Source organism: Dendropsophus ebraccatus, chromosome 1 (genome assembly GCF_027789765.1).
Source record: "Dendropsophus ebraccatus isolate aDenEbr1 chromosome 1, aDenEbr1.pat, whole genome shotgun sequence".
NCBI lineage: Eukaryota > Metazoa > Chordata > Amphibia > Anura > Hylidae > Dendropsophus > Dendropsophus ebraccatus.
Genome location: NC_091454.1, coordinates 94345760 through 94364868, shown reverse-complemented (window position 1 = coordinate 94364868; position 19109 = coordinate 94345760). Strand labels below are relative to the sequence as shown.

General features: G+C 40.2%; 1 protein-coding gene across 5 annotated transcripts in view; it reads left to right on the top strand.

Annotated features, from left to right (window-relative positions):
• OSBPL8 (oxysterol binding protein like 8) overlaps positions 1–19109 on the top strand; it is a 171619-nt gene that overhangs the window by 92555 nt on the left and 59955 nt on the right. For all 5 annotated transcript variants that reach the window (XM_069975413.1, XM_069975431.1, XM_069975405.1 and 2 more), the window contains one exon: positions 9606–9743. In XM_069975413.1, coding sequence (XP_069831514.1) covers positions 9606–9743 — 138 coding nt within the window. The remainder of the gene's footprint in view (positions 1–9605; positions 9744–19109) is intronic.

Below are 19109 nucleotides of genomic sequence, written 5' to 3'. Positions count from 1 at the left end.
CAGATTTCTCTCAGGTTTCATTCAGATTCATGTGAGCCAGTTCTCCTCAAGACCTCGCAGTATTTGTTGTCCCTTGTGTTTCCCTTCCTTTTGTTTCCAGTATTTGTTTACCTCTGTCTTGTCCCAACGCAGTAGTTATCACACATAGTCTTACCTAATATTCACACTGGTCCATACATATTGCACCTTGGATACCCTTTCGTGTGTTTGGCCTATTGGATAATTGTGTTGTATGATTGACCGGTATGTAAGGGGCCCCCATGTATGTTTGCTTTTATTATTTTGTTCTTTTCTCTTCCAGGTATCCAAGACACTACTCAGACCCGCCAAGATAGTACACAGGTCTTCACGTTCTCCTCCAGTAGGGTAACACATTTAACAGAAAACCTACTGTCTAACTGGCTGGAATATGGAGGGTCACCCGCCAGCAGTTAAGTTGTCCTGGCTTACACGTCAGATGGTTCACGCACTAGCTACCTGGTCGCCAGAGTACGTTAGGCACCCCTAGGTGAAGTCCTGCCACTAGGGTTTCTCATCTTCTCTCTCTTCTCACCTGTGCCTTGGGCGGGGGAAACACACACCTCATCACACTCACTCTCATCATTCATTCCTGTTGTTTGATTGTCCAGTCTATTCATGTTTGCTGCCTTCTAGATTCGCCGAGGTCGGCTCAAATTTGCTAGGGAGGTATGCAGTGTCCCAGAACATGCAGACTACTACTCCTATTATGGCCATTTCTATTGCTGTGTCAATGCCTGTTCTGGTAAGTGTTTGCACTGCAACTGCTGCTGGTTTTCCCCTAGTATTCTCTGGTAATGTGCATTTTCATGTGTATTGTCATGTATTCCTGTGTATTATTACAGTGTACAGTGGTATGCAAGGCTGTTGATCACGTGACCTGTAACCATGGTTCCTCCAATGGCCGACTGGTTCTGGCCAGGAGCAACCATGTGACCTCCCACTTCCTCCTAACAAGTTAGTCTTCCCCCTGCTTCCAAGCAAGGAGGATGTGTGTCGTCCCTCTCCTGCCTCAGAGGAGTTGGGCTTCTTCTCTGCAGCCTCTTCACCATAAGAAGAGTGACTGATTCTGCTGCTGTATTCAAGTCTTCGGCTGTATCTGCCTGCTCAAGTGACCGGATTCTTCTCTCTCATCTGGGTGTCATTCCGTTATCTCTCCTCATCGCTGCAAGGATTCACAGCAAGTATTATTCTCAAGCTAATCCACCCAGCAACGCTATTTCTCTCATACTCCTACTCCCATCATCCGGCACGTATTCTCACAGCCTATGCAGCACCACTCCTGCTTTATTTGTCAAAGCCTGCTATATACCCGGTTGCATCCGGACAGAACTGTTGCTACTAGTTACCTCATCTATAATAAAACCGCTGTTACTGAACCCTGGCATTGGTGTCCACTAACTGGTGCCCTGACTAAGTGCAGCGAAGAATCGCATGCCCATCATCACCCGCAGATTCCTCAGACCGGCCCTACAGCTGTGCTGCCCTCAGGCCTATACCGTGACAAGTATAACCCCTGCAGCTGCCTCGGTCATTGCCCGCTCATAACACCAGCACTGCGGAAGTGGCCCCCAGGGGCCAGGGCATCGCAAATACAAAAGTCCATTTATTCCATAGAGTGTAGGCATACAATAACGCTCATAGCTGATGTACAAATTCTCATTCTCGGACACCCAGACAAACCACAGCCCGAATGAAAATTTGTCCATCAGCTGTGAGCGTTATTGTATGCCTACACTCTAAGGGATAAATGGATATTCATAATAAGGCTCATATGTGTGTATTGGTTCTTCAAAGGAAGGGCTACCTTGCAGATATGTGAAGATACAGCTAATGAGTGCAGCAGGTGGTGAGCAACCACACGTAGTGTGTATATAAATGTCTACGTTCCTTCACTCCTAATAATGCATAGCATAGGAAACATTTTGACAGTTTCAGAACAGTTTGACTATGGAAGTAGTCCTGGGAAATGAAGATCTGTTATGTCCGCCCTATTCTGGATTTTACTGTATACTCAAGGTTTCTGGAGTTAATAGTGTGCTCTAGTTTATGAGATGAATTTACAGTGCCAAGCCCAACCAGGACTTTGCACACAAAACATTCTTCTTCATCTATAAAATTTCAGTTACTCTATCACATCTGCTTCTGCATTCTACACTGTGAAGGTATGACATAGACTTCCTCTGTTTATTAAAGTGACATATTGTGACTGTTATATAACTACATGTTTGATTTGACCCATTGGACATCTTTATAATGTACTTACATAGATTAATTTTCCTGATCGTCAGTCTGGCTGTCATTTTTTTTAGCAATATTCTGTAGCAACTGTTAGTATGCACCTTTTGCTCATCGCTCTAAATCAGAGCTCAAAGTTTCAGTTTTCCAGCATTTGCTTAGGCTGGGTTCACACTGCGTTTTTAGCATACGTTTAACAGATCCGTTTTCTTTTTAACGGACAAAAAAATAGTGTCAGCAACGTTTTTGTGTCTGTCTAAAAAAAACGGATCCGTTCTGATCCGTTTTTTTTTTTATAATGGAAGTCAGGGGAAAAACTGATCAAATGGATGCACACAAATGCATCCATTTTTGCAATCCGTTTTTCATTTGTTTTTTTAAAAACGGATGAAAAAAACAGATTGCAAAAATGCAGTGTGAACCTAGCCTTAGTTGTTTTTTAATGCAGGACAAAATGACAACTTTTCCTGATTTTCCGCTCTTGAATTCATACATTATAGATAGATGTGTATATTATGTGTATAGATGGATATCCACTCACACACACACCTATTTCTCTTTGTTTTTTTATTTAAAAAAGGAATTTACTTGCACTTTGAATAAATTATTTTCCTTCAGCTCTCAGTAACATAATTTCTGCGGCCGCTGGCTGCAGTCACACCAGACAGTTTCTTATTTCATACATTAGTTTCCTGATGGAACGTTACAATATTTGGCCTATAAGAAAGGCAGAAAGAGATCAATGATCAATAAATAGGAGTTACTTTTTATTGTTTCATAGTCTGTTATATCTTTTCACACACATTAATATTGTGAAGAACATTTGCCTGATGATCTGTACAAAAGACTAGAGATGAAACGTCATCTGCTGTGATACTCCACATCTACAGAAATGAATTTTACTGGAAACGGAATGTTTTTCTCACTGCTAAGAAAGTAGCTTTACAGTAGAGGGCACCAGAGGCTTTCTGAAAGCTGTGCTTGGCTATAATCGAGCATTCCTAGTTCTGTAACTTCCTGTCTAGTGACAACATCTTAGCTATTTACAGGTCCTTCTAAAAAAATTTGCATATAGTGCTAAAGTTCATTATTTTCCATAATGTAATGATAAAAATTAAACTTTCATATATTTTAGAATGATTGCACACCAACTGAAATATTTCAGGTCTTTTATTGTTTTAATCCTGATGATTTTGACATACAGCTCATGAAAATCCAAAAATCCTATCTCAAAAAAATAGCATATCATGAAAAGGTTCCCTAAATGAGCTATTAACCTAATCATCTGAATCAACTAATTAACTCTAAACACCTGCAAAAGATACCTGAGGCTTTTAAAAACTACCAGCCTGGTTCATTACTCCAAACAGCCATCATGGGTAAGACTGCCGACCTGACTGCTGTCCAGAAGGCCATCATTGACACCCTCAAGCAAGAGGGTAAGACCCAGAAAGAAATTTCTGAACAAATAGGCTGTTCCCAGAGTGCTGTATCAAGGCACCACAATGGGAAGTCTGTGGGAAGAAAAAAATGTGGCAGAAAACGCTGCACAACGAGAAGAGGTGACCGGACACTGAGGAAGATTGTGGAGAAGGACCGATTCCAGACCTTGATGGACCTGCGGAAGCAGTGGACTGAGTCTGGAGTAGAAACATCCAGAGCCACTGTGCACAGGCGTGTGCAGGAAATGGGCTACAGATGCCGCATTCCCCAGGTCAAGCCACTTTTGAACCAGAAACAGCGGCAGAAGCGCCTGACCTGGGCTACAGAGAAGCAGCACTGGACTGTTGCTCAGTGGTCCCAAGTACTTTTTTTTGATGAAAGCAAATTTTGCATGTCATTCGGAAATCAAGGAGGAAGACTGGGGAAAAGGAAATGCCAAAATGCCTGAAGTCCAGTGTCAAGTACCCACAGTCAGTGATGGTCTGGGGTGCCATGTCAGCTGCAGGTGTTGGTCCACTGTGTTTTATCAAGGGCAGGGTCAATGCAGCTAGCTATCAGGAGATTTTGGAGCACTTCATGCTTCCATCGGCTGAAAAACTCTATGGAGATGAAGATTTCATTTTTCAGCATGACCTGGCACCTGCTCACAGTGCCAAAACCACTGGTAAATGGTTTACTGACCATGGTGTTAGTGTGCTCAATTGGCCTGCCAACTCTCCTGACCTGAACCCCATAGAGAATCTGTGGGATATTGTGAAGAGAAAGTTGAGAGACGCAAGACCCAATACTCTGGATGAGCTTAAGGCCGCTACCAAAGCATCCTGGGCCTCCATAACACCTGAGCAGTGGCACAGGCTGATTGCCTCCATGCCACGCCGCATTGAAGCAGCCATTTCTGCAAAAGGATTTCCGACCCAAGTGTTGAGTGCATAACTGAACATAATTATTTGAAGGTTGACTTTTTTTTTTTTATTAAAAACACTTTTCTTTTATTGGTCGGATGAAATATGCAAATTTTTTGAGATAGGATTTTTGAGTTTTCATGAGCTGTATGCCAAAATCATCAGTATTAAAACAATAAAAGAACTGAAATATTTCAGTTGGTGTGCAATGATTCTAAAATATATGAAAGTTAAATTTTTATCATTACATTATGGAAAATAATGAACTTTAGCACTATATGCAAATTTTTTGAGAAGGACCTGTAAATCTGTCTTTAGGCCCATTAGCATTGCCTAATAATTGTTACAGTTCAGGCAGTGTGGGGTTATCTGGATGAAAATGTTGATCAGACCTTTTTTATTGGTGATTTATAAACTGGTATGTTTAAATTTCCTTATCTGGATGGTATTTTAGTATTTTTTTACTATTGTGACTATGGTTGCAACAATGAGGAGTATTGCCAGTGGTTGGATCCCTAGCAAAAGGGGATTTAAATTTTTATTCTGTAAATAGGCAGTACATAGACAGTAAATCCTTGAATAAACCCTTTTTAAAGTGAATCTGTCATATTCAATTTACGTTCCTAGCTACTCGCACTGTTAAATACTGTAGCTGTTAGTCAAGAAGAAACATGGTACCCTTTATATGTGCATCTATGCTTTCAGAACGTAGAAAATGTTTATTCTCCAATGAACAGTGTCAGAAGCTCCTGATCTTCAGATGACTAAATAGAGATGAGTAAACTAATAGAAAGTTCCCATGAACCCAAAAGTTCTGCATTTGAATCCAGCTGCCCGGAGAAGATAAATGCAGCCTGAGAACTGCCTGGAAAACATGGATACAGCCATAGGTCTCCTATGTTGGTGTTATAGCTTGTTGGTGTTACAGCTTATTGCTGCTTTCAGAAGAAGTACAAATTCATTTATCAGGCAGTCATAAGAAGGCGATGTTGAGGAATTAATAAGTGAAAGGATCTGCCATTATTAACAGGATTTATTTTTTTTAAGTTCTTTATTAATTTTCCATAATACAAAATCACATTATTAACAGGAATTGAGAACCGAAGAGAGCTCGTATTTGCAGCAGGACAGGTGAAAATAAAGATTTGAAATGATGTAGTGATGTTTTTTAATTGTTATTGCACTATGCCATATGCCTCTGTCTTTGCTTGCTCTCACATATTCAGGTTGCACAATAAAAGGCTACAGTGTTTTATTAACTATTAAAATAATAAAATTGATCTAATCTATTATGATTGTAGAAAATATTGCCTGTGTCCAAAATGGTACCCGAAAATTTACTTTTTTAATCTTAAAGTGATTGCACCATCACTTTTTTTTTTAAGCGACTCTGTACCCACAATCTGACCCCCCAAACCACTTGTACCTTCGGATAGCTGCTTTTAATCCAAGATCTGTCCTGCGGTCCGTTCGGCAGGTGATTGTATTGTCATAAAAAATTACTTTAAAATTGCAGCCCCGAGCCCTACAATCGTATCTGTGCCCTAACTTTGCACCACCACCTCCGTCCCTCCTCCACACCCTCTTCATCATTAGGAATGCCACTGTAACATTTACTTCTGTTTGAACATTGCACAGGTGTCTTAATGATCCAGCCCATGTGCTGTGGTAACACTGGTGATGAATAGGAGGCAATCTGTCTGGAGCATTCCTAATGATGAAGAGGGTGGGGAGGAGGGACAGAGAGGTGGTGCAAAGTTAGGGCACAGATACGCCCATAGGGCACGGAGATGCAATTTTAAAAGTAATTTTTTTTTACAATACTGCATCACCTGCCGAACGGACCGCAGGACAGATGTTGGATTAAAAGCAGCTATCCGAAGGTACAAGTGGTTTGGAAGGGGGGGGGGGTCAGATTGTGGGTACAGAGTTGCTTTAAACATTACCTGGTTGGCGTCGGTGCAGGGATCCCGATGCCATGGTCCTTTTTTCAAACGCCATCTGGTTCCTGCACGTTGCACCGTTCTCTTATCATGCATCTGCAGGGCTCTATGCACTGGATATGGGCCTGGCGCCCTCCAGTGTGTCAATCTCCCCTCTGAGGTGCATCACAGAGGGGAGGGAATATCGTCACTTTGAGGGCGCCAGGCTCGCCTCCAGTGCAGTGCATACAGCCAGGATGATGCACAAAAACAGAACGGCGCTTATAGCGGGGACCACACCACTGGGATTCCTGCACCAATGCCTACTAGGCAGTGTAACAAAAAAAAAAACCTGATGGTACCGTTGCTTTAAACATAACAATGTCAGATATGCTTGGAAACTGTTAAATATAATGTTAAACAATTACGTGGTCTATTTTCTGCATGGAATTTCTGTATTGAAAATTTCAAACATTTACAGTAGTAGCAAAGTGGAAATTGACTCTTAAAGGTAGTTGTGTTTAATATAACGATACCCGTGGGCAATCTGGTGGGCTCTATTTGGGTTGTATACATGTTGAATTTGCTTTCATTTGTGGTGGTTCATGTTTCATCTCTGCTTAGCTTATGTTTGTATGGGGCCACTTTAATACATGTATATACTCTCCCAGTGTGTATTTTTACATAGATTTGGCATTTCTGTATTTGCATGTATTTACTCCCTCGTGTTACTGTGCGCAAAGCCAGGAAGGCCTCCTTAAAACACAGGTTGCACAACTGCTACCAAGGGGCAAGAGCAGGGCTTTTTGCAGAGATATGTTGTCGGTTAAGTGTAAGGACAAGAGAGTTCCTTATGTACCAGAATTGGCGGCAGCACCCATGTCCCTGTACAAGGTACTAGTACAGGTATCTCCAAACCTGATTGTATTCTGAAAACAAGTCCATGGGAGGGGTTGATCTCAAGTCCTCAAGCCGTATAGTGCCATGCGAAAAACAAAGATGTGGTACAAAAGTTGACTGTATACATTGTAAACACAATATATGCTATCAAGATGGGCAGGCCAGACACAAAGTAGTAAGGAGGGTCCCAGTTGAAATCCCCTTTACTGGAAAGAAGGGAAGGACCAAAAAAAAAAAAAGTCAGTTAAAAAAAGGGGGATAAGAAAAGACTATTTAGAGAATCCCACACATCCCTAATTTTTTCAAAAAGCGCTACTGTGTGCCCACACAGCATTCTTTGTTCACATATGAGGTATTTCTGCTCTCAGGAGAAATTACCTGACAAATTGTGTTCTGCTTTCACTTGTTCATCACTGTAAGAAAATGAAAAATTTGGCTCTAAGCCAACATTTTAGCAAACAAAACTGATTTTTTTTTTCCCCATTTTCACTGCCCACTGTTTCCAAAATCTGTGAAAAACCTGTGGGACTCAAATACTCACTCCCTTTGTTAAATTCATTAAAGGGTGTATTTTCCAAAATGGGCTTACTTGTTCTTGTTCTTTTTTTTTTTAAATTTATATCAGAACCTATGCAATTGTCAGCCTTTGCTGTGCGGGCCACTAATTTAGGACTCAAATGTGCATGATGCTGTTTTATTCCTGAGTAGTGATGAGCCAACTGACCGAAACAGAACGCTCAAAGTTGGCCCCCTGGCAACCCCAAAATCTGCCAGAGACATATGAGGTCCACATGCTCACTGGTGGCTTTTAAAGGCTACCCCAGACCTCTGCAAACCTGAATTGATGGAAAAAAATAACCAAATAAAAGGAGGCCACAAAATCGACTAGGTGTTTCTCTATGTCTGAGGCCCATGGTTATTTCAAGTTGTGCACTATGACCACATAAAGCGTAATTCTAAAACTGGTGAATCAGGGGAATAAATATTGAGTGAAATATTTGTGTTAGTACTTTTTCTGGTACAGAACAAAGTTCCAAAATCCTGTTTAAAATTCCTGGAGAGATTCAGTTTCTAATACAGTAATGTGCAGTATACCAAGTAAACCGTGTCGGACTGGGGTACCTTGGGCCCACCAGGGAATATTTTATTCTAGGGGCCCACCCTACATACACCAGATATACCCAGCTCCAAACCTTTCACATTACTATAGCGACTTTGCACAGTGCTGTGCATGTGACCGGCAATGCTCGCTCACTTTTAGTTACTGGTCAGACACACTATGCCAGGGATGGGGAACCTTCGGCCTTTCAGCTGTTTCAAAACTGCAATTCCCATTATGCCTGGACAGCCTTCGGATGTAATGGCATGGTGGGAATTGTAGTTTTGCAACAGCTGGAAGGCTGACTGTTCCCCATCCCTGTTCTAGTGTATAGGAGCTGTCAAGGCATGATGGGAGTTGTAGTTTAGCAACTGCTGGAGGGTCGAAGGTTCCCCATCCCTGCTCAATGCAAACAGCACAGCCGTCCACTTAAGTTTCATGAAAGGTGAAGTCCCATGAAACTAACTGGGGGATTATATGTCATCCTGAAGCTGCTAAACAGGGATGCAGACCTCCTGCTCAGGGGCCCACCAATGGGTAGGGCCCACTGGGCGATTCCTCTGCTCCACTGTGGGACAGTCCAAGCCTGCAAGTAAACATTTTCCCATTTGTTGCAGAAAATCTTTATGCACAAGCTTTGTGTATTGTTTTCCGTTGTGAATACTTTGACTGTCCGAATAGAATGATCCGCAACGGCCTCTACCTTTATGACCACCTTTACTCATCGATTGTCACTTTTGTCTGTTTGCAATAAGCAGTGTGCTTTGGATTAACATTCTATGTCACATCCACCATTCCATGAAATGTGACAGGCTGCAAAATCTGTATATTTAATTTTATTACAGCACATGGAAAGCGTTAAACTTAAAAACACCTCTAAAACATTGAAGGTGGTATCTATGATTGATGGGGAAATGTCATTGGATTATAACACACAAAAGCTGTGCTGTAAAGCCCTAATGTTACACATTTATGTGTGCTTTATAACTGCATTTTTGCTTAATAACTGCATTTGTAAATGACTGCCACCTTATCCTAGTTATGGGGTGTTTTTATGGAAAGTTTTGTGTTTTCTCCCTCCAGATACGTTGACAAATAGTGATGAGTCTCCAGTAATATCCTCAGCAAAAATGAGCCAGCGGCAGGGTAAAGATGCATATCTATCTCCAACCAAAGACCTTGTGCAGGCTACACTGAGTCCTGGCATCATCCACAGTCATGGTAAGAAACACTATTGTAGATTGTAGATAGTGATCCAAATTCCACACGTCTGGGTGATGCAGTGGATCTTGAAACTGGATTTTTGTTTTTCTCTTGTTATAACCTTGAATTTATGTTTACTCTACAACGTATGTCTTTTATTTTTAGATACTTTTTAATCTGCAAGTTCTGGAAATAGCAGATGGCATTTGTAGTGATGCCAAATAATGTGTTGCACTTCAGTACATGTCCTTTGAAATCTAAGAATGATGTAAAATTGCCGTTCATTATAGTAGTTCTTCAGAAATGTTAATCTGACAAAATAGTGATAGATTTTTGTTTTATATTTTGTATATACAACTACAGCCTGTATTGTATACATAGAATATTACGTATGATTGATAGATTATTACATATTTTCCTGATATTTGATTTTATTAGGGCACATTTTCCCATTGACATTAGATTTTGCCTGTTTACTATTGGGATATTAGCAAAAAGATTTGCTGCAGGAGGTCCGTTCGTTTTGTCCTCTAGGGAGTAAATCTATCATATATTTTTCTTTTGAAGGACTCCAAGGCATAGTCTGTTAAGCTTTGAAGTCACTTAAAAGAAAAGTATATGTTCGGGAAATAGATCAATCATACTCACTTATAGTCTGCATGCAGTCATTAAAGTGAATGGACCTGACTGATCTACAGTACACTGGCATAGCTTTTTGGCAACATGTACCACCAATGTACCACCCAAACATGGTATTAACGGGGCTTTATACCATATACCAAACATTGATTTCTTACAGAAAGTTTATTTCTATCCGTTGGGCCTATAAATCTGTTCCAGATAAAAATAATATATGTATATTGTGACTATTTTCTTTAATTCCACACTCTCACGGTTCAAAAAAATGGACTGCCGCACCAGCGCCAACCTATCCGTGGGTCATGTTAAAGCGACTGTACCTGATGGTACATTCGCTTTAAAGGCACCCAGCGATACCAGTCGTGCATTGCAGGCTCATTGCATTGGAGGTGTAACCTAGACTTGCCGCAATAAACAGTGGCAAGTCTAGGCCCTGCCTTGCAGTGAAATGCAGGTGCTAGAGGCCACAGCTGGCGCTTGTGATTAACTGATTGCAGCAGGTACCTGGTTTTGCCAGTCTAGTTGCTGTCTGCAATTAAAGCGAATGTACCACTAGGTACATCGCTATGGGCTTTTTACATTAACAGACCGGGGTTACATTTGTTTTAAGGACACTGACACTTAAGGATCCATACATAGTTGGTAAAACCTGGCTTTTTTTTCTCTCCAAAAACAGTGTCACACTATGGGTTGTGTAATTTTGTAGCTCTGCCCCCTTCAAATACAACCCATGAACAGGTGTGACATTGTGCAACTTTAGCACAACTTCCAAATAGCTTTACTTATTGGTTGCTTGCATAATGCTTAGTGAGGACAGGACCTAAAAGCTAATAGGTGTTTTTTCTTTTTAATTAATAAACGGTAGATGGGGATATGTACAATTTTTAAAATTCAGTTTTGTAATTAAATCCGTCTTTCTGAGAAAAGAAAAACAGATTTTGCCTAACCAATCTCTTAGCGCAAGTAACTTGTTTCATTTCTGCTTTAAATGTGATTTGTGAAGAAAGGTATACAAGAACCATTTATATATAAAGTATTATGTTATCCTGAATTATCCTGTAATTTTATGTGTTCATGCATGTGTATTTACTTATGTTCTTTTATCAATTTGATTTTAAAATACAGCCCTGTTAATTTCTTCTATGTTATCGGGCATTTTTGAGTCACTGCTATAAACAAATTTTGGGTTTATTTTTCTCGTACATTATGTTCTGTAGCTGTTTTTAGTACATTTTTAAAGCATATTTTAGTCATTGGTAAAGTGCTCGGATCTGTTGGCTGCTGTGTGGGTGGTAACAATGTGTGCTTTTGTCATGCTTCTATTTGGATGTCTGTTAATAATTTAGTAGATTATATTTATCTGATTGTGATGTTATAATTCATATTGTGTTATGCCCATTAAGGATTTTTTTTCATAATGAAGCATAATGTCATGTAGCAAAGGTGGTAAAATCAGATCTGTACTACATACAAATTCAGTGGGGAAAATAGATATTTATGTATCAAGTTCATGCCAGGAGAGGGGAAACTGTTTGAATCTCATAAGCCACACGGCTGCAGAGATTCAAAGGGTTTCCCCACTCAGCATGAAATTGGTAGTGTCCGCAAAATATGGGGCATGGAAATACACATTGTTTCTATAAGCTTCTTCTACTCCGCGATCATTACCTGTATTAATTGCACCTATTTGAGCTTGTTACCTTAATTAGAAAAAAAAACCTGTCCACACACTCTATGGGCGCATTTACACTACGGATTTCTCTTATAATAACATCCAGTAGATTTCACCGCTTGCCCCCACGCACTCCTGCTTGACTCTTCCCCCCGTGCTATGGAAGCCATTCTATGCTCTGGCAGATTCCACCATCCGTCTAAAGAACTGACATGTCAATTCTTTGGGCGGATGGTGGAATCTGCCTGAACATAGAATGGAATCTATGGCACGGGCGGAGAGTCAAGCGGGGGCAAGTGGCGGAACCCGCGGGATGTTATCCGCGAGAATTCTGTAGTGTCAATGCACCTTTTGGTCTGTTTACACAGAGATTTATTTGACAGATTTTTGAAGCCAATGCCAGCAACAGACTATAAATAGAGAACAGACTAAGATTTCTTTTTTTTTCAAATCCATGCCTGATTTTGTCTTCACAAATCTGTCAGATAAATCTGCCTTTGTAAACCATGGGTCTCTAAACTGCGTCCCTCAAGCTGTTGCAAAACCACAATTCCCATCATGCCTGGACAGCTAAAGCTTTGGATTTGGCTTTCCAGGCAAGTTGGGAAATGTAACATCTGGAGGACCGCAGTATGAAGACCCATGGTGTAGACACACCATATCACAGTCCAACCACTCCACCACGGCCAAGACCGTAGGCTCTATTACACCAAGTGATTATTGGCCATTACGGACGATAATCACTTGGTGTAAGAACCCCTGTTAAAAGGCAACGATCAGTCGACATGCACCATGTCAGCTGATCCTTGCTTTTCAATGTGTTGAAAGATTTTTCAATGATAACGATGGAAGATTGTCCAGGGAGCCCCTGCCGCAGCTCCCCGCGCCCCATCCTGTGTTACCCTCTCGTTGTTGGTGCATGTAATAGCGCCGGCAGCAAGCAGGGAACAAGGAGCAAGTGAGCACTAATCTGACAGGTTGGCACTCACTTGCTCCTCACTATCAGCCTGTGTAATAGGGGCTTAGGTCACAAAAGTGCTGAATAAAGGTGGTGCTTTGAATAACGCCTATCTGTATTTCAGCAAACCCTTTGATACAGTTCCCCATAAGGATCTGATTTAGAAAAATTTATCCCTGGATAGTGCAGTGGATTGTTGTTGACTGAAGGATAGATATCAGAGGGTTGTTTTTTAATGGTGTATATTCTGAGCAGAGACTGGTGTGCCACAAGGGTCTGTTCTGGGTCCTATTCTTTTTAAGGTTTTGTAGGTAAGGTTTTTCTGTTTGCTGATGACACAAAAGTGTGCAATAGGGTTGATATTCCTGGAGGTGTCAGTAATCTGGAAAATAATTTAGCATTACTAGATAAGGGGTCCAACAATGGACACTGTAGTTCAATGTTTCCAAATGTAAAATAATGCATTTGAGAGTGAGGAATTGTCTATCAGAATATCATATCGGCAGTTCTGTATTGGCAAAGACTGCAGAGGAGAAGGGTTTAGGTGGAGTGATTTCTGATAGCCTTAAAGCGAGTCACCAGTGCAACCAGGTGGTGGGGAAAGTAAAGTATATGCTGGGCTGTATAGCTAGTGGTATAACCAGTAAGAAGAGGGAGATTTTGACCTAGTAGTCACAGCATAGCCAGGGGTTACAGTTAAAAAGCCAGGTCTTTATCTGCCAACATCTTCAGATACGTTTCTGCGGTACTACCACCTTTATCAAGCAGTGGACAGTGGCACCTAGGTGGGGCTTTATGGCAGTTATGCACTCTACCCACCTGGGAGATGGAGCCCTAGACTATTTGATAAATCTCCCCCTTAGTTTACTTGGTTATGCTCCCTGCAGCACATTCATAGGTGTATGCATACACACATGTATCTTATTTGTACGCAGCAGTCCCAAATATCTGTCAGGCACTCTCTAACCCTTTTTAGCTTTTTTTTGTTTGTTTGTTTGTAAAAAAAAGCCATAAATTTAGGGCAAAAAAAGGCAGGAAAAAAATCAAAGACCTCAGCTATGATGTCTTGGGGGTCAAAACGCATGGAAAAAATAATATCCTTAAAAAATACATTGTGTGTGAGGTCAATCCTATGCTGTCATAATCATGTCAAATAAATTAAATAAATAAAAGTCCAAGCTAGAGAATGCAGGAAAACCTTTTTAGGTTAAAGGGAATCTGCATGGTGTGAGCTTTATGGGCCATCCCTGCATATAATATATAGTGCTCAGCTGACAGCACCAAGCCCTGTATACAGAGCAAAGGCTTCAGTACATCACCATGTATACACAGTTATTAGTAAGCACAGCTCTGTTTTATTTCATGGGTACTTTCATTATTACAGACATGTAGTGTTTCATCTTGACTGGTATGTGTGTTGTAAAGGTATAGCATGTAAAAACTGTTCAGCTCATTGAAAAGGCAATTGCTCCATGTGTTGTGTTAACCAGTGAACCATAGGGTTACCCATGTACACAGACACCAGTGTCAGCAGACAGGTTGAACTAGTCGGAGGTCGTCTGTCTTCCTTTTTTCCCCTCAATGTGGAATATGTAGACTTCACCGCCCCAGGATGAAGGAGTGTGTTAGTGTAAACCAGCTGCCGGGACCCCACTGAACTTAGCTATAAGCAGGTTTATAGGTGGATATTTCATTAATTTCTCTTCACATTGTTTCTATATTTTATCCGGCATCCCTATGTGCTGTATTTTATCCTTTAAATTATGAATTAATGTATGATTCTAAACCATACAATAGAATTCTAGCAGGTAAACCATGTCAGTACCCACCTAGAGTTATGGTGCGTTCACTCAGGAAGACATGTACCACAGGTTTAGTTCATAGCTTGTAGAGGATTACATAAGGTCTGTTGGTTTTCCTATATATCTGTAGTATTATTACATGTTTATACAGCGTGTTGTTTACAGAACATTTAAAGTATCCTTTAAACTTTCATAGAACTTTCCACTTGCCATACTGGTTTGTTAGCTTTTCCCTTCAGTTCATACCATGAAGATGAGGGAGGGGATCAGGCATTGCAGATCAAAAAAATGCCATTCTAAGCTTGGCATTCCCATTAAGGGTAAGTTTACACGTGGCTTAAATTTATGTGACTGATCTATTCATCTGAATGGGTCTTCTGGAAATCCATGTGCAGAAATTACCTCATTCAAATATGGTGGAACCTCTTTAAGACAACCACCCAAAATTGCATTGATCTTTTACAACGTAAATACTTAGGAACAGACTTCAAACTGTTAAAATACTGTGTGATCTGATGTGGTGCGGCTGTCCCTATACTATGCTGCCATCAGTGAGGTCAGCATAAAGGGTTCTCTTTAAGCATATATAACATTTTCTTATATGTTAGTATATGTGACATCTATTTCATGGTGGTTTACCCATTTTATGGCACAAGAGCATGGAGAGCGACCCATAATAGAAAGCTATGCTAATAAACGTGGCTTATCCATAGCTTCCTGTGCATTCTTGGAAACGGCTACAGTTCCTGTCTTGTTTATAGATGGCTGTGCTCATTATGAAATACTGTAACTGCAGCACGTGTTTAGGCGTTGCACAATTGCACAAGTTAAAAACAAGAAATGCATTGTATTCTATTGAAAAATGATTTCACTGATGCCTGGCTGCCATATGTATATATAATTTCTGTTATGTTTCTTTTTCTTTTTTTTTTTTTTTAAGGAAGGTCCAAGTTGGCTACACATTATCTCACTATTCCCTTATTTATATGTTTTCAAATAGGATTTTAATAATTGCCATAATGATTATCGGATATTATGATGATTGTTTAGGTGAGTCCAGATGTGGCAGAATAATGCTGTCAATCTGGCTTAAATGCACAGAAGATCTGCATTGACTCTGCCACAAAATGTGCACTTCACATTGAACATCTGAAATCTCCTATGAAATCTGTAGCATTCTCACAGCAGTATGAGCATAATGTGAATTTTCATTAAAAATTTCCAGTTAATTTCCTTTAAAAAAAAAAATAAAAAAATTGTTATATAGGTGCATTGTATCCACTGCTGTCATAGAAAGACTGCAGGAAATATATAGAGCTTTAGGTTTTTACTTTTTAACATATCCAGCTTAAGGCTTTGTTCACATTGTGTAACGGCTGCTGTTTTACATGTTCCATATCGGCCGCAGGAACATCTTATTTTATTTGGAATGCGGGCTTATTTGGGTTTGCCTGCAATCCAAATCACCATATAGTTCAATGCGATGTACAGCCGTCGGAACGGCCATACATTGTGCACACAGAGTGACAACAACGGCCCTTGTTCATGCACTAGCTGTCACAAATAAATAATTGACAAGTCAATTATTTGTGCGGACGCACAGAACCACAGCTGATGTTCAGTGCAGCATGTGAACAATACTTTAGTTGTGGAAGTTTTATGAAGATATGTGCATGTAGACATTGGTAGTGTTGAGCTGAAATTTTGGGTTTGGCAACGTTCATTCAAACTAGAGCTCTCTGCATTAGACTCACAGTACCTGGATCGCCACCCTAAGGCTGCCAGGAAAATCAGTCTATGGCGGTATCAATGTTTTCCACTCAATCTAACTTCTCCAGACATCGGGAATTTAATGCTGAGCTTTCGGAACCTTAAAGGTGTCATCCAGCGAAAATCTTTTTCTTTCAAATTAACTGGTGTTTGAAAGTTATATAGATTTGTAATTTACTTCTATTAAAAAAAATCTCAAGTATCCCCATGCTTATTAGCTACTATGTGTCATGCAGGAAATGTTTTTTTTTCAGTCTGACACATTGCTCTCTGCTGACATCTCTGGCCGAGACAGGAACTGTCCAGAGCAGGAAAGGTTTTCAATGTTAATCCTCATAAAAAACCTCTCCTGCTCTGGACAGTTCCTGTCTCAGCCAGAGATGTCAGCAGAGAGCAATGTGTCAGACTCAAAATAAAAACACTTCCTGCATGACATATAGTCGCTAATAATTATGGGAAGACTTGAGATTTTTTAATAGAAGTAAATTACAAATCTATATAACTTTCAAACACCAGTTAATTTGAAAGAAAAAGATTTTCTTTAACCTGTTGTCAAACCTGAACTTTGGGCAAGTTCACTCAACACTAGACAGAAAAGTGCATAAGGGTGCCTGTGTGTATACAGTGTTGAGTGGCATTGTAAGAATAGTCATGTGTCTATTTTAAGGAAAAGTGTAAAAATTGTTCCTTTTTACCATAGGTGCTATATGTCCAAAAACTCCTGACAATTAAAGGGTTTATAATGCAATTGCCCTTCCCTTGCCCCCTTCACACACACACACACACACACACACACACACACACACATATATCACAAACGTATATCAGCCTTGTAAAGCGGTGTCACTAAAACTAGTCACTATGCTGCCATTTCTTTTATTTCATATATACTTTAGTGGCAGGAACATAGTTGTGGCAGACCCTCATTTCCGCACATAAGTGCCTAGTTATATAAGTGTATGGTTACTATAGTAACCATGTCTGCATTGTGTGGGCTGGTAATATTTAAATAGGTTGTTTAACCTGAGCAGGCTAAATTCTTTCTAGGACATTTCACTGGCATATCATTGGTCGCCGAATCTCTGAAATCCAAATATAGTATCTCTTTTAGAAGATGAGGTGAGAATCAGACTGTGAAAGGGGAATAAGCATTGGAAGCAGTTAGTATCATAGACAGATTTTCCAATATTCGTTGCACAGATAAAATCCACTTTCCTTTACGTCCTAGAAGAGAGCTCAATGTTTGGTAGTCCCACTCATGCCTCCCCACTCAGGTCCTTGGAGGTACGTAGAGGTTCTGAAAAGACAGAATGTTCCCCTCTCAAATGGCATCCCAGTAGTTGCTGTTCAGTGGGGTTTTCAGAATTCTCCATAAATCGTTCCTTATAATATAATATAATATTCTTAATAATAGAGCATGGATGAATTCTGTTGTTTCTCGTCATGGATTCCATGGAAACAGCTTTAGGCAGAAGAAGTATTTGTAATATTTGCCGTGATATACTCCTGCGGTAATGCTTTTTTGTTTGTGGTATAAGACTTAACCTAAAAATACGTAAAACCTTAGTTTGTTGAACAGAATTCCTCTTGGCATGTCCACTAAAATGGCTCCCTCCTCTTCTTAGCGCTAGTTTTCTGTGTCTGTCTGTCAGGATTTTCCTGATGTTTTGAACTGAACAGCAGTAAGAAAATTCTGTCATAACAGATTTTTTTCTCTTTAGAAAGAGAACGTACAGACAACAGGTTGAAAAATTGCCTTGCTGTGTTGTAACACCAGCTTCATTAGTGAGCAAAGTAAATGGCTTGGAAAGTGAAAACATTGGCAGCGCATAATGTTTGACCTTTGAAACAAAGACATTTGCTATGAGTATAAGGCACCAATGTCACTAGTACATTATATAGTGATAAGCACTAGCACTAAGCATAAGGTCCTACTCTATTCCATTTACAATCTGATGGAGGCAGATTTACCAAAACTATGTAATGAGAAGGTCATGCATAGTATTTAGCCATGCCAATTTCTGTTAAGCTGCTCTTCTTTACTTCTAAATCACTGTTTTTGTCAACTGAGGCACAACAGTCTAAAAGCAATATGTAAGGCATGTATGTAGTGTTGAGCTGAGAGGCTAAACTATTGAGCAACGTTCTCCGAACCCCAGCAGTTCGGCCTCTCTGCTCAACACTGTGTATGCCATATGCACAATTAAAGGGAAACTATTGGCAGGTTAAACGAATGTGACCTTCTGATATGTCCCTTTTGTGCACGGGGGTTCTGAGGATGAAGGTAAGTGTCTTATATTTATATGTGGAAACTCAATTCTAAATTCTCAGTGCTTTGTTACAGCTACATATGTGACACATATGTTTACACCTTAAAAAAAGTGATTCAATATTGAGAAGAAATAGAAAATAGAAGAAACGCAAAACTGTTCTTTCCCGAGCCCACACATCATCCTCTGATAGAAACTTATCTGAATCTTGGCTCACCCCCTGAGTGATGTCACAATCTGTGACCAGCTCCTCCCTGTTATATAGATAGATAC